Below are 15,477 nucleotides of genomic sequence, written 5' to 3'. Positions count from 1 at the left end.
AATAAATATTATTCATAGTTTTACAAGTAAATTTTATCTCTGACTTTTATTGTTTATTGATATTTTCAAATTAGGTAACAATATTCTATAGTAATAATGCAATTTTATTTTATGATCAATATTTGACACGAGTATTTTATATGTGAATGATTTAGAGATAAGAAGTTCATGAATACGTATCTTGGAATGATTATCAAATCTCGTTTAAAATTTATTTGTATTTTTATCATTTTAGAAGCAATATGTTAAAATAAATAAAATTCGCAGACACTTGAAAAAATAATTAAATCTATATGCGAGATAAAAATTTCTGATTTACTAATCTACAATTTATATAGGTATATGGAATAGTGTGAACTGGCGCACCAAAAAGTGATTTTACCAACAGTGTTGATCAATGATTTGGCCATGTAATTCTAACGTAAAAGCAGATGTCAGTACTAAGCAAGCCTTGAGGTTCCATGTGAAAATGATCCGCTTTTTCGAGTTTCTGCTGGTTATACGTTTTATTATCGACAGTGCAAAGATTTTCTTACTTACAGCAGGAAAATCTTTGCATTGTCGATAATTTACTCCTGTCACACTAAACCCTGTAAGACCATCGGTCTTTCTTTCATAGTACCTCGTCGATGGTCGTACGAAAAATGACGGCGTGGCCTTTCTCAGGATTGTTGGAAAATTAAATATAAGAGAGGTTATGATAGACAAAAGTACATTAATCGGAATATAACGTTCCTAGAATAACACAGACTGTGCGAGAGTGGGAGTGTATGAGCCTTTTTTTTAGAAAATGATCGGTCTTTACAAAAATTAACGGGACATAAAATTATGTTCGGTGACTGATAGAACGACAGTTTATTACGGTTTACTAGTCTGTACAATAGAGGCTGGAAATTCATCTCTAAAAATAATGGAAAACCGTTACGCTTTATTTCATGTCGCATTAGTGTTAAACGTCCTTATCCTAGTTGTTTCTTTTACGGGAGTGATAAGCGCTCCAGTGATGCCGAGTATTACAGAGGTTATGAAAAATGACACAAAATTATGCAAGACATCTAAATTTTTATATGATTTAGAATATACAAAACTTTGTGCATCATTGTTATATCCTAGTGGTTCTTTGAACGTCAATGAAAACACTTTAGATACTTTTCTCTGTTTAGGAGTTTATGATACAGCATACAAGATTTGTCAATATTCTAGTCAGTTTCCTCATCAAACTTCTTCCTTTAATGCAGCAGTATTAACTCAATATATGGAGGAATTTGTTCCTAATGAAGATGAAGCCCAGGAAAAGGAATTTTGTAAAAATTTACAAGGCTATACATCATCATACAATAAAATAGATTCACTTTTGACACCACTGATTGAAGCTTTTAATCACTCGCATAAATGTCAAAAGATTTGTTTTGATTTAGTAGATCAAGTTAAACCATTATGTGCAATATTTGCTTGGATCAAGAAGTTTGATGATAAGAAAGTAGAGAGAACAGAAACAAAATATGATTTTGTAACATCTGCTAAATTACTTGTAACTCAATCAAATGAGGTAGCAAGTAATAATAAAATAATAGCTGAAGCTAAGAAGACAGAAGAAAAAGAAACTAATGAACAGGATAAAATTATAACAAATTCTAAGAATGATAATACTGAAGAAACTAATTTAAATGTGCCTGAAAATATGCCAACAACTGTGCATGTACAACCTGATGTGGAGAAAGTAAAATCTGACAGTGAAAAATTAAGTAAGACAAAGAAACCAGATGATACATTTTCAGAAACACAGACTTATAAATCAGCATCTCCAATTCTTCAAGAAAATAAAAAGATTAATAATATTAAAACTGAAGATAATGTCAAAATTGAAAAACCTCTGTCAATAAACAATCCTGTATATGATGTGCCAAAGAAAGATGTTATAAATGAAGAAAAAAAAGATGAATTTAACAAGGAGCAAAATAATGATGATTTAAAACCTAGTACACTATCTGAAAATACCCAAGATCAATATGCTGGAAATCCAGAAGAAGATATAGAAACTAATGTAGCAGACAGCAATATAGATGGTAATTAATTTTTATAAATTTATATTTGTATAATTTATTTTAGAAAATTTGTGAAAAGTCAAAATGATTATATCTTTAATAAGAGTTATAATAATCAATTAGAATCTTGTATGTCTATATAATTATTTTGTGTATATATCATATTTTATTTGCACACAAAAAATAAACTTGCATAGAAATATATACATGTTGCGGAAAAATATTAAATTTACATGTGCATTTAAATACAGAGTGTATATGTTTTGCATTTTATTAATCTATTTCTACAATTAATGTATTTTATAATATTATTTTTTTCTTATAAGTATAATATGTACAAGTATTATATGTATATATATATATTTAATTTTCAGATGTAGATGATACAATTCAACAGTCAACAAGTAAGAATGCATAAAAAAAGTTATTTTTATATTAATTAATTATATGTAATAATCTATCTAATATGTATATGTTTTTTAAAAGGGAATCAAAATGGGAATGTACAAGAAGTTTTTGAACAGAAGGATTTGCGATATCCTAATATAAGAACAGATGATGATTCTCACTTCTTTACTTACTTTACTGTAGTCACAGTAGCATGTATTGCTGGATATATAGGTTATCATAATAAGCAGAAGGTGAGTTTAATTTATACACATTTATACATATAGCATTTGTATATTATCGTTTGTAACATTAATTTTATTTATAAATTTCATTCGTTTCAGATACTTGCTATTGTATTAGAAGGTCGAAGATCCAGAAGTAATCGTAGTAGACGGCGACCAAGTACGGCTAACTACCGAAAATTGGATTGTACACTTGAAGAAGCTGTTACATCGCAATGTAACGCTAATGTTACTCATGTCATATATTAACGCGAGTAAAATATCACAAATTTTATAATATCTGTATTATAGTATTGCAAGTGTAATATATATTTTGTATTTAAGCACATACTTTCTTAGCATATCATTTAATTTTCTAATCTACTTATTTGATATTTTAGCATATCATATTGGTCATGATAACGAAACTTATGTACATGTAATATGTGATGATATAACGTTTGGTAACATGGTATTAGAAAGCATATATAATACATATATTTTCGACTTAAATGTTGACTCAAATCAAATGCATAATTTAGAATTTAAAATATGTTTTATTAATAATGTATTAAGAATTTGTATAACTTTTTCTATATAATTTAATTATTCGAAAATTATCAAGCAAAATTGAGTGTTTTCAAACTTTTATTTAAAATTTTTTACCTTTTTTAGTCTTTAAATGTGTTATTCATTTCCTGTAATATATATAAAGTAGATTGTATATATAATATAAAAAATTATTAAAATTTTTCGCACAGATATATAAATATTTTTAATTTAGCAATTTATCACAATATTTATATTAAGTAATAGATTTGAAAAATATAAAAATTTTTTAAATAATTTAGTATATCAGACAATCTTTTAATGATAATTATTAATTAGATGAGATTTATATACATATAAAATGGTTTCAAATTCTATTTTTATTAGGTATCAAGTATTATGTTAATCTATGTGATATTTATTTATATATGATATACATCAATTTATAATATTTATTGATTTTGAGTTATAGCATCAAAATGTTCGAAAATTATAAATTGTTCTTTTAGAATATATTATTTTATTATTCAAGTTTCTCCCTTAATTCTTCTTAAAAATTAAAAGTTTGTAATTTCATGGTGAATCTTAATGTGTTTTACGAGATGCATCCAATCGTATAGACATGAAGTAAATAGCAAAATTGAAAAACTATATCTCTGATATTTCGTTTGAAACGATTATGCATATTAAAATAATTGTACGTGTATATCGTCGAAAAACTTATTAATTCAGCTTAATATTTTAGTACGTCTACGTATAGAAAAAAAATTTTCATAAATCTTTATATTAATTTTCAAGTTTAAAGATGTAACGAAATAATGTCTACAATAAGTATTTTCGTTGCATGCTAATTGTTAAATGCAGTTATCATTGCAGAAAAATGTGTTTTAAGAGAGTAATGTATAGATATAGCCAATATGAATTTTATAAAATATTGAACACATACATATTTGATAGAAAAATATATCTCAGATTAAAATATTAAATTAGAAAATTTGAATAAATTTTTATTATGTTTTTTTTTATTTTTTTGTGTTTATCCTTTTTTATATTATATTTTCATAATGTTATACTTGCAATATATTTATATATACTACTTACATTTAATAAGTTTCAGTAAGCTCTATTTTACAATATTTGCTAAATGATATTATTTAATATTTTATATTTATTTATTACGCACTTTTTATGTTCTTGATTTTTCACAAAAAAGACTTGTTATATGCAATCTTAAATACGCACTATAATTTATTGAATTAATGCACAGTTTTAAATTGTTATTCTTCTGAATGTTTGCTAAAATAATTACTTAGTTTCTAAATAAATAATTTACATGATATAAATATATTTTTTAATCAGCATTATATTCTCCACAACATAAAAAAAACCGTCCAGTTGTATCTAATTAAAATTCACTGCTAATATTGTAATTTTTTATATATACAATACAATTTATAATAAATTAAAATATGTACAGTAATATGAAATAAATGGTACTAGAGGATGAACTGGATTTTTAAATTAAAAAAAACAATTATTCTATGTGTAGTGCCCAGTTATTATATTTTTCCTCTCAAAAGTTCTATTTTTTATTTAATTAAATTCGCTTATTATTATTGGAAATAAATAATTATCAATATAATTATTTGTATATAACTGAATTGCAATATAATAATTGTTTTCATAATTCTTTATTTCTTTATTATTTATACTACTTTATTAAATAATATTTTTATTATTTTGGCATTAACATTAATGTATTATGATAAATTTTGTAATTTATATTACATTCTAAAATGTGTATAAAATAAATATTACCACATTTTTAAAACAGCGTTAAAGTGCAGACCAACTCAACTTACAATAAGACATATGCGTTTTAATTAACGCTGTTTCACCAAACAATCAGCGTTATCGTCAAAGTAATTATATGATAAAATAAAATTGAAAGTTGCTGACCGAGATTCGTTAACGACATAGAAATAATTGTGATTACAGATTGTATTAATATTTATAGTATGAGATCATATGCATTACCTTTATATAACTTGAAAATATTAAATTTCTTGTATTTAGACTGGTTGTGTATTGAATAAAACATATATTTGATTTCGTGAATGATTATGAAAAGATAGCATTTAGTTTGATGAATAACGACATTTTTTTTTGTAAAATTTGCATATTTTGAGTTTGAATTACAGAATATCTATATTAGAATATAAGATTAAAAATAAATAAAGTTTACTATTAAATTTTATATTATTTTCCATTAATATTCATTGCACGAAGTCTATCTATCTATGCAGTAAATACCATCATTAGAATGATATTTTATCCAGTTCAGATAATCCGTGATCTTCACATATACGCCAGGGACTCCGGGATCAGCGCATCCGATACCCCAGGAGACTATCCCTGTTGAAATGATGGGTAAGATAATCTCACATGAATGAATTAAATTCTGCGACATAATTTATAGACGTGCTCTCACAAAATAATCTTTTCTACAATAATCAATATTCAATTTTAACAATATGATAGCAAGATGTACATACGTTGAAGGTGAACTCTGCGTTTTAATATTATGTATAATTATATAGGGTGTTAAGAAAGATCGTTTGTACAAATTCTTAGGGATGACAGAGGAAGAAAAGTTGAACATTTTAATTAAGTCATTAAGAGTTGCAGACGCGTCGAAATATATATTTAAAAAAAGTGATAATTTATTTTTTATATATATATTTTAACGCGTCAAGATTTTATATAGAATGTTGTTTAACTAACAAAAAATAATGTTCATAATGTTTTTTCTTAAGATGGAAATGTTTTATATAAAAACTGATGACATTCTTACCAATTTCTTCATACTTTTCGTCTTTTCTTTCGGATAGGAGAGGTCCACCGCTATCACCCTAAAATTTCAATATTATTATATAAGTGTGAAATACATATGAATTTATCAAAGATAAAATATATATAATTTGACAATGTTTACTAATTTTTAAATTGCTCATATGATATAATTTGAAGAATAACAAAACTTCAAGGAGTTAATTTTTTAGGATATATGTAAAAGAATTATATACGACAGATATATAATATAATATTATTTTGATCCTAGAATACATCAGCGAATTAAATGGATTATGATATAAGAGAATACCTGACACGCATCAGTATTATCACTGTAAGCACATAACATCGATTCCGTGACATGCTCTCCAAATGAAGTATTCTTACATGCGGCCCAGGACATTACTTTTAAGATAGCTTGACGCAGAAATTTGGACGTATCTCCTTCCTTTTGGACACGTCCCCATCCAGTAACTTTGACATGATGCCCCGTGTAATCGGAATCTATAATTGGAAATTTATGTGTACCATTCTTTTGTATATTTATCAAAAATTTTAGAATATGTAAACGAGAGTTTTATATAAATATTTATAATAAATGTTTTTATAATTTTTTTTAATTTTAAATGTTTATTCAAATATTAAGCATTAGAAAAGCAGAGACTGACCTTTTCTTTTCGGAAGACATACAGGTTTCACATTATCATTTATTTCAACTGGATACTCTAGTCGAATCAGAGCAATATCATTTGTATCATGGAGCTCATCACTTTCAAAGTCTTCGTGTAAAATTACTTTATCGACTTCAATTATATTTCCTTCGTTTGAATTTTCAATGTCGTGCATTCCTAAACCGATTGAGAGATCGGTAGGTTGAACCCTAAGCAACTCGCAGGAAAACATGAGAATTAGAATATATTTTACAGCTATCTTATAAAATTATTACTTATATGACATATTATATCTACGATGATATGATTCTCTTATAACAAATAATATACTACATCTAATAAAATTGGTTAATATCTTTTGCTTTAGTAATATTATTATAAACGTTTACTGAGAAAGCTAATATATTTAATACGATTTTATTTTATATGATGCTATTTTATGTTTAGATTTCTCCAATATGATCTTAACAATTTATCAGTATCTATGAAGCAGTTATTAATACTACATAATATGTATGCGTATGTACTGCATATAAGTCTTCTGGCAAATGATATGATAGTAATGATAATGTCTTTGACTTTTTTCAAAACGTAAAATACGGAGAAGCAAATAAGATACCACTTAACACAATGTCCGGCAGTTAACACATATCGATCATTAATCAATGTGCCCCCGCAATGAAGATTATCTCTGTTGAATATTGCTGCGACCCAAGGAAATCTGTGCGGAATTGATATTTTTCCACCGACAATACGATTTGATATTCCTCCTGATATTCCACATTCTGTTGTAAAGAGATTAATAAATCGATTAAAATTTTATATGAAACATAAATGATAAATGTATACAATATTCTGATTGTATAATTATACTTCTCTGTACATATTCTGTGAAATTTTCTAGACAAATTTAATTATAAACTTTACTATCAACTATTTTATTTTGTAATTCTGTAACATATATACAATTTTATATTCGTTTATATTATTATTGTGTTATAAAGTGTAATCAATGTAGAATTAATTGAATTGAATGTTTGTCTGAACAAAAGTGTTCCAGGATATCAGTAATTTAAAGTTAGTGTCTATTCACTATTCGTGCAAACGAGAGCTTCGTTGGATGCATATGCGTGTACTACTTGCATAATTTTGATCGTTACCACAATTCGGATTTACTCGTAGACGTAGCTGATGTTTCCACGCGCGTGCCGTCTGAAAATGAGCACAATGTGATTATTCGGAAAATTATAAATTATTGTACCGTTATTGTTTCATTTTGATTCGTCCTTGTGATAATTTCACTTAATTACTCTCTCAACGAACGTCTAGGATCAAAAGGACACCAATCACGGCCATCAAAGTTAAGTGGGACTTCATGCTCCGCGACTCTTGTGACATTTCATCTGCTGAAAACCGCCGCGACTACTGAACGCGATATAGAGAATACTCTGTTTTATATTAATCAATACTCAATAACGAATAACAATGGTAACCAATTTCGGTGTCGAACTATCGTCAAGCGTATCGCCTTGTCGGAATTTCATATCGCAAGGAGCATGTATTCGTAAATCATTATTCTTATTAAAGCTTGGCACATCGGATGGTAAATAAATTCTAACGAATAAATACTCGTGCAGTATAAAATGCACTGCAACCTATACAATTTGATTAATCATAAAAGGATATTGAATGTAAATACTATAGATATATTTTATAAAATAAATAAATTATATATATATATATATATAAATACATATATTCTATTTCTCTCTTTTTCTTATAACAATAAAATTTCATATACATATAAAAATCTCTTTACAATAAAATTTTTGTAAAATATTAAAAAAAATATATTATTTTGCATTTATTTATTGAATAGTTTTGTAATTGAATAATATTTCTGATATAACTCAATATAAATTTTATCTAGACTTTTGTGTCATCTTGTTCAAATTCTTTGCAGATTTTTACGGATCATCGGCTTTTCTCATTTTGAAAGCATTATAAATTATTCTCAGAAAGGCAGAAAGAACGGCGAGTGTGTTAAGATGGTATATAGGCGATAAATTCTTATAAAGACTTCCTATATAGCGATTATGCTTGTGGCCAAAGTTAATGCATGAAAAAAGCAAATTATTTGGCAGAATCTAAAAAAATAAAGATGAAAATAGCTGTTTTTCCTATGACATTTAAATTTAGAATGTACAATAAATGTTTAAAAAATGATTTCATTAAAAGTTGCAAAGTAATTTTACAATGCAACATAAATAAAATTACATATTTAACAGCACTATTATATGTTTACAATTTTTAACGTATCTTGAGCTTAAAGTCAAGTAAACGTTTATCGGTGAGTTTTTTTTATCGTTTTTTTACCTTCTTCACTTCAGGTATGAACGAATCTGGTACGGTTCTGCAGATATCGTATCATAGACGTCAATAAGGTCATGCCGGGAATTTTACGAGAACAGTTTATGAGTTATGTACAACACAACGCGGTCAACGAAAATTCTAGGTTTATGCAGCATATACGAGCTGATAGACACGTTTGACGTAGCGTGTGAAATTTATAAATAACTGCTGATAAAATGTTGAGAAATTTGCAAGAAGTTACTTAGTAATTTTATTATGCAAATGGCTTTTACTCATTTATTTTTTTATTTGTTTTTTATCAATAAACATTTCAGAGTAATAATTATAAAATTATGTACTATTACAAAAATTATATAGCTATATTAACTCCAACAATACTTAGAATCATGTTTTGTTGTTTGTAATATCCATGGAACCATTCGCGCGACATTCGTGAAGTAATCTGGATAATTAACATTAGCACATAGTACTCCATTTGAAGTAATTCCTGCAAAATGAATTTTATTAATTCTATGTTATATTAAATATAGTTACTGAATTATTATTTATATTAAAACTCACCTATTAAGATATATTTATAATTATCATTTAATATTTGAAGAGGACCGCCACTATCACCCTAAATTATATAAGTGTCTAATATAATATTTTACTTATTTCACTTTTGTAATTTTTAATTAATTAATTTACATGGTAATGCTATACAAACATTACTTTGTAAATTTTTTTAGGGGAAAGAAAATATATAATTATATAATATTGCTATGTATTATAATTTGATAATTAAGAACAAAAATCAGGAGAATTATTAAACTCTAGAGCGTTTATAAAAATTATACGTTTAAAAATAAAAAAAATAATATTTGTATTTTTACAAATAATAAATCAAAATTTAAAAAATATTAAAAATATTATATGTGAGAAAATGTATGAGAGATACCTTTTCAGATGACTTAATATTAATATAAAAATAGAAATTAAATGTCTAAACACTAATGTATATAATGTTATAATTGGTTAATTACCCCACAAGTACCGCGTGGTGATGCTTTATATCCTGCGCAGATTAAACTCGAGATCTCAGTAGGACATTCCGATTGCTTAAACAATGTTAAATCCACTATACGCAAACTACAATCCTTATTAAATAATGTATCAGTTTCTGAAAATCCCCAGCCAAGTGCAGATACGGATTTTTCTCCAAATTGAGAGACAACATCAAGCCCTGTACAAAGAAAAATGTTAGAAGGTATCATTAATCATTTTATTCAGTTGTAAATCTTATTTTTTTGCAGATTACACATATGTAGGAATATTTATATATATGCTATAATATGTATATGATAAGATCATAATAATTACCAGGTTTTGGTAAACAAATTGGTCTAGCGAATTGGTTAAAGGTAATTCGCATAACTAATTTAACCAGCATAATATCGGCAAAATTTGTTTGCCTATCATAATTTGGATGTGGAAAAATATTCTCAACAGAAAAGATCGTACTTTTCGCACCCCATTTGCATGAATCATGAGCACCGACAGATACCTTGAGATCATCTTTATTAAAACTATAAAATACATAAAAATACAACATTATTAGTTTTTATTTATTACTTTTCAATTCTATGTGACAATTTTTTGCAAATATAATTTATCAATAAAATTATTATATATATTATTTAACTTATTATTAGATACAGATTATCATAATAAACAATGATATTTTATGTATATTAAACTATTAATATTAATTTTTGAATTTCGTGGGCCAATAAGAATTAAACGCAGGTTTAATTAATTAATTTTCTGTGAAATTGATGCATGTGCGCAGGACGAATTTTTCTTGGACCATATATATATTTATTATCAACATGTATATACCCATAAACAATGCAGTGAGCTGCTGTTATCACATAACGATCGTTTATAATTGATGCTCCACAGATTACTCGTGATTTATTGACGCTTATAATACCAGCCATCCAAGGGTATTCATTTTCAAAAACTTCTTGTCCCCCGATTATTCTCGATGATGGTAAAAATATATTTTTCTTTCCGCATTCTAAGTCATAATCATCATATATAAGTAACATATTCTATAACAATTTAATTTCATTTACGTATTCTTATATTATAGTAGCCTAAGTTTATCTCTTTTTTTAATTTTTTTATGTATATATAAATCATTAAATATTTTAAATAGTTTATTTATTGCGTTGTGATTCTTATAGAGAAATACACAATAATATCAATATTAGAAATTTTTATAAATAGTAAAAGTAAAATATGCTGTAAAATATAATATATAATTATTTAATATTAATAAGAATGGTTTATTATTATTTCCTCTCATTATGTGAAAAATCCTGAAATTATTCAGGCTAAACTTTACCGCATCCGTAATCAAAATTTTCATACGATGTATCCGTATGTCGATTCATTCGTTTATGCCATAGTAATGTGTTTGCATACTTAAAGATTATTATTAGACACGACAAACTAATTAGTATAAAATACTGCATGTGTGCGACACTAAAGAAAGACTTGTCACTTTTACGTTAAAGTAAGACGTGTCTTACTGAACTGACATGTGCTACACTTAAATGCGTGCAGTAAATATTTTAATGCCTATAATATTTCAATGTGTGTGAGTACAAACTGCGGACGTGGTTTAACCCACTAATAATTTTTAGATAAGATAATACTTATGGTTTACATAACTGTTTCCTGCAAAATGTGAATTGTTTAGATATACGAAATTCTTGAATAAAATTATATGCTAAAATTATATACTTAATTTGACTGTAACTTTTAGACTGTGAAAATTTTAAACAAATATAATGCCTTTTTTACTTTGTAGTATAGCAAAAATATCTTTACTTTGATAATATAACAATATTGACAATATTATCCACAATACATAATTTATAATATGTTATGTTTTATTATGCATATTTTATAAATATGTATATATGTATATAATAACAAAAAATGTATACATATATATTTATGCATTTAAATAGTATTTTAATTCGATGTACTTTGATATCGCATTCTTCCTCTATAGAATGTAAGTTATATAGTAATAAATATGCATTGATATAATAAAAAAATATCATTATAAATATATTATATTTATGTAATAATATTTGCATAGCATTATTTAAAAGATTCCATGTTATTATTTGGTACAATAGCACGCATCCTTAGTGTGCTGTAATATCCAATCAAGACGCGGACCAATTCTTGTAAAAACAGTTGGTCTAATAACATTATCGCATTTATTTATGCTTGGAATAATACCTGTAACACATACAATACACATTTTATCGCGGCAATATATTTCTTTACTTTTTCAAGAATTAATATTTAATTAATATTTTGTACTAATCATAAAGTTTGTATACTATAATCTTGCGCTTAGCTAAGTCTTATAAATCGATCTTCAAGTTTGAATAAAATACGTTTTTAAGAGTACATTATCATTAAATAATTGTACTTTATGAAAGATAAGAATTTGCGGTCACTTTACATTTTTAAATATTTTCTATCAAATTAGTTTTATTTATATGACAAACAATTATACTTACCAATAAGATCGTAAACTCCAGCATATGATCGATATTGCACAGAAGACCCTATATCATTCTATAAATATATAACATTATTAGTTTTTATAATATAAATTTAAATTTATAAGTTATTTGTATCATAGTAAATTTATTTTAATATAATAAAAATTATTATAAAGGGAAAAAAATATTATTGTATTGCTATATATTAGCTCCTCTTATTCAACCGATTCAAACACACAATTTAAAAATATTTGTAATAAAATATATTCAATTTACCTCGCACACCAGAGAACTTGTACCCACAACGCCGATGCATCCGTAATCGTCATTGAAATTTAACGAATTCATTCCTGACTTTATGCACTCGTTATATCCTAAAATAGGAAGTCCTAATTTTCGTGGTCTACATGTCAAAGTATCAATATTATCTTCGGATTTGCTTGTAGTCCAGCCTACTAGAGTTCCTACTTGACCCAGATAAGTTGAGCCTATATAGATTACAGAAAAGAAGATTTGGATATATAGTTCAGTGACTCTTATTATAAAAATATATGAATATCTAAAAAATATACAATATATATTCATTTTATCTTTTAGATATTCATACATTTTTATTGACGCAAATTACGAGACAGAACAAACCTGGATTAGGTAGACATACTGGTGATATTCTTTTTTCAAATTTAGTTGGCCGACTTAAACGAATTAAAGCTAAATCGTGAGCATGCGACTCCGGATTGAATTCTGGATGCAAAGTTATAGATTCGACGCTGATATTTACTGATGAAATGTCGAACGTGCATCTATCATATTCTCCTAAGGATATTTTTATTTCCGGTGCTGTTGCTCTATCAGAGAAGATATAAATATTATATAAATATATATATATATATATATATATATATATATATATATAAATTACTCCAAAACTTGTCTATTTTGGTATTACTAATATTATTTTATATAGAGAGCGAGATGTGTGTGTGTAAGTTAAATAATATGATAATGATTTTAATATATATATATATATAATCTTTCTCTCTCTTTTTCTTTTTCTATACAAACCCAATAACTTGGCTAGCTGCTGTTATGACATAACGATCATTTATCAATACTCCACTAATTAACTTGGAGTTTACGTGAATATTTGCAAGCCAAGGAAATTCGTGCGATTCTGTATATTCACCACCCAAGAATCGCGTTGCTTTACGGTTTGGTCGGCCGCATACTACAAGTATAAAATATCGAAGAAATATTTCATCAAATGTGTAATGATTTAGGTTAAATGTATTCAAGAAAAACATTATAAATAATTGAGATAATTATTATACTAAACTATAAACAAAATATAATATTTCAAGAAATTTTCTTATTTTTAATAAGAAATGTAAGAATATTTGATTTGCAGTAAATTAATATAGGAAGTTCTTAGGAAAGACTTGTAAAATTTCAAAAATGTTTAACTTTAATAAATTTTTTGCTATTTTGTAACTTAAATTTACGACAGGCACTTTTAATTGTAAAATAATTATCAATGTTACTCACAGCAGGCACCACAGGTTCGGAATCTTCCAAAAAGTAAATCCAAAACACTGCGCTCATGTCTAGATGCAATTTGATCATTGATCTAGCAAACAATATATTTGCGAGTTCTCATACATTTACAAACTTTATTTGATATAATTATAGCAATATTTTTTCATCGAGAAATAAAAAAAAACTAAAAATTTGTAATCAATAATTACTAATCATTTCTTACGCAGAATAAGAACGTAAGGACATATATTAAAATAAAAAATTTTTATTATTTATCACAAATATGTCAAATGTATATATAGTTTATGAAAGTATAGAAAAGTTATGTGAAAATAGATTACTACAACAGATTTTAATTATAGTAAGACTAATACTGGAGAGACTTACGGAACGGAGAGAAGAAATTTTGTTACAAAAGGTTGTACCAAAATTCACCACAAAGATACAAACGAGATATCTGACATAATCTTGCAGCTTCATGACTTTTCTGTCGGTAGTCAAAGCGATACTGGTCTTTGCTCAAGCAACTGGTTTGCGTCGTATAGCGGGATTATCATTGCCCGCATCCCAGAAAATCCTCGAGAATGTAAAGTGAACATCCCACATATTCCTTATGTTTGCATTTAAAATCGCATTTGTGAGTTTTATCCTTGTATCTGTGTGAGTGCGTGTATTCATTTCGCTCTCTTTTATATTTTATTTTGGCTTAAAGCCGGTCAGTAACCGGTTTGCTGATCCCGTTATGTGTTTTCCATGTTGTGACTAGTACGTCAATTAATATTAACAAAATTTGTTTGATAGCTCCAACAATTTAAAAGAAGCTTAGAAATAAATTCTAAGCACTAAATAAAACTCCGCATTTACATATATCGCACCGTTTAATTTAGCCAGATTATTCTATATGTATTTCTATTAAAATTTATTATTGCTTTTATCTAAGCTATATATTTAACATCGTAAAATATGCGTTTTAAAAAAATTAAAATGTTAGAATACTTAAAATTCCAAATATATACAATAATAGTTACATATATCATGAGTATATTGATAATACTTATTTAAAATTAATAATAAAATTATAATAGCTTAAAAACAAAAATAGCTTAAAAAAAGCATAAAATGTAATATTATAACAAATATTACATATTTGATCAAAAAAAGTATACGAAAAATTGCATTTAAAGATCATTTTTTTATTCAAATTTTTATTACATTTTTATATAAAATATTCTATTAATAAACATTTTTTATAAAAGTTATGACA

The 15,477-nt window shown here is 26.0% G+C and overlaps 3 protein-coding genes across 4 annotated transcripts; 1 reads left to right on the top strand and 2 right to left on the bottom strand.

Annotated features, from left to right (window-relative positions):
* Positions 1-603: 603 nt before the first annotated feature.
* On the top strand, positions 604-3,416 carry LOC140666097 (uncharacterized). 2 transcript variants are annotated; one of them, XM_072892897.1, is made up of 5 exons: positions 604-2,066; positions 2,420-2,449; positions 2,532-2,686; positions 2,777-2,931; positions 3,058-3,416. In XM_072892897.1, the coding sequence occupies exons 1-4, from the start codon at positions 911-913 to the stop codon at positions 2,924-2,926; spliced, it is 1,491 nt and encodes a 496-aa protein (XP_072748998.1). In that variant the 5' UTR covers positions 604-910; the 3' UTR covers positions 2,927-2,931; positions 3,058-3,416. The 2 variants fall into 2 exon arrangements, with proteins under 2 accessions (XP_072748998.1, XP_072748997.1); XM_072892896.1 differs by lacking the exon at positions 3,058-3,416 and having other exon boundaries at positions 2,777-3,038.
* Positions 3,417-5,495: 2,079 nt separating this feature from the next.
* LOC140665875 (transmembrane protease serine 9-like) lies at positions 5,496-11,873 on the bottom strand. The gene is made up of 14 exons (XM_072892453.1): positions 11,495-11,873; positions 10,984-11,164; positions 10,465-10,670; positions 10,128-10,327; positions 9,664-9,721; positions 9,470-9,589; positions 8,223-8,377; positions 8,053-8,151; positions 7,890-7,941; positions 7,349-7,514; positions 6,727-6,938; positions 6,369-6,562; positions 6,060-6,117; positions 5,496-5,620 (listed from the first exon to the last, which is right to left on the bottom strand). Exons 1-14 carry the CDS (start codon positions 11,622-11,624, stop codon positions 5,496-5,498), a joined length of 1,956 nt encoding a protein of 651 aa, XP_072748554.1. The 5' UTR covers positions 11,625-11,873.
* A 297-nt stretch (positions 11,874-12,170) lies between these two features.
* LOC140665583 (vitamin K-dependent protein C) lies at positions 12,171-14,723 on the bottom strand. Its single transcript, XM_072891863.1, has 7 exons — positions 14,601-14,723; positions 14,223-14,304; positions 13,743-13,905; positions 13,320-13,525; positions 12,954-13,165; positions 12,693-12,750; positions 12,171-12,405 (listed from the first exon to the last, which is right to left on the bottom strand). The coding sequence occupies exons 1-7, from the start codon at positions 14,691-14,693 to the stop codon at positions 12,284-12,286; spliced, it is 936 nt and encodes a 311-aa protein (XP_072747964.1). The 5' UTR covers positions 14,694-14,723; the 3' UTR covers positions 12,171-12,283.
* Positions 14,724-15,477: the final 754 nt, after the last annotated feature.

Source organism: Anoplolepis gracilipes, chromosome 5, assembly GCF_047496725.1.
Source record: "Anoplolepis gracilipes chromosome 5, ASM4749672v1, whole genome shotgun sequence".
NCBI classification, from domain to species: Eukaryota; Metazoa; Arthropoda; class Insecta; order Hymenoptera; family Formicidae; genus Anoplolepis; species Anoplolepis gracilipes.
The sequence above is the reverse complement of the archived record's forward strand: the minus strand, read 5'-3'. Positions and strand labels throughout refer to the sequence as shown.

Excerpts from the sequence above, each read along its gene's own strand:
- LOC140666097 (XM_072892897.1), top strand. The coding sequence starts at position 911 with ATGGAAAACCGTTACGCTTTATTTCATGTCGCATTAGTGTTAAACGTC. Across the intron at positions 2,067-2,419 it reads AGCAGACAGCAATATAGATG|ATGTAGATGATACAATTCAA; the intron begins GTAATTAATTTT and ends TTTAATTTTCAG. Across the intron at positions 2,687-2,776 it reads GTTATCATAATAAGCAGAAG|ATACTTGCTATTGTATTAGA; the intron begins GTGAGTTTAATT and ends CATTCGTTTCAG.
- LOC140665875 (XM_072892453.1), bottom strand. The coding sequence starts at position 11,624 with ATGCAGTATTTTATACTAATTAGTTTGTCGTGTCTAATAATAATCTTT. Across the intron at positions 9,590-9,663 it reads TTATAAATATATCTTAATAG|GAATTACTTCAAATGGAGTA; the intron begins GTGAGTTTTAAT and ends TTCATTTTGCAG. Across the intron at positions 6,118-6,368 it reads ATAATACTGATGCGTGTCAG|GGTGATAGCGGTGGACCTCT; the intron begins GTATTCTCTTAT and ends TTGAAATTTTAG.
- LOC140665583 (XM_072891863.1), bottom strand. The coding sequence starts at position 14,693 with ATGAAGCTGCAAGATTATGTCAGATATCTCGTTTGTATCTTTGTGGTG. Across the intron at positions 14,305-14,600 it reads AAATTTCTTCTCTCCGTTCC|ATCAATGATCAAATTGCATC; the intron begins GTAAGTCTCTCC and ends ATTGTTTGCTAG. Across the intron at positions 12,406-12,692 it reads TGGAGTTTACGATCTTATTG|GTATTATTCCAAGCATAAAT; the intron begins GTAAGTATAATT and ends TATGTGTTACAG.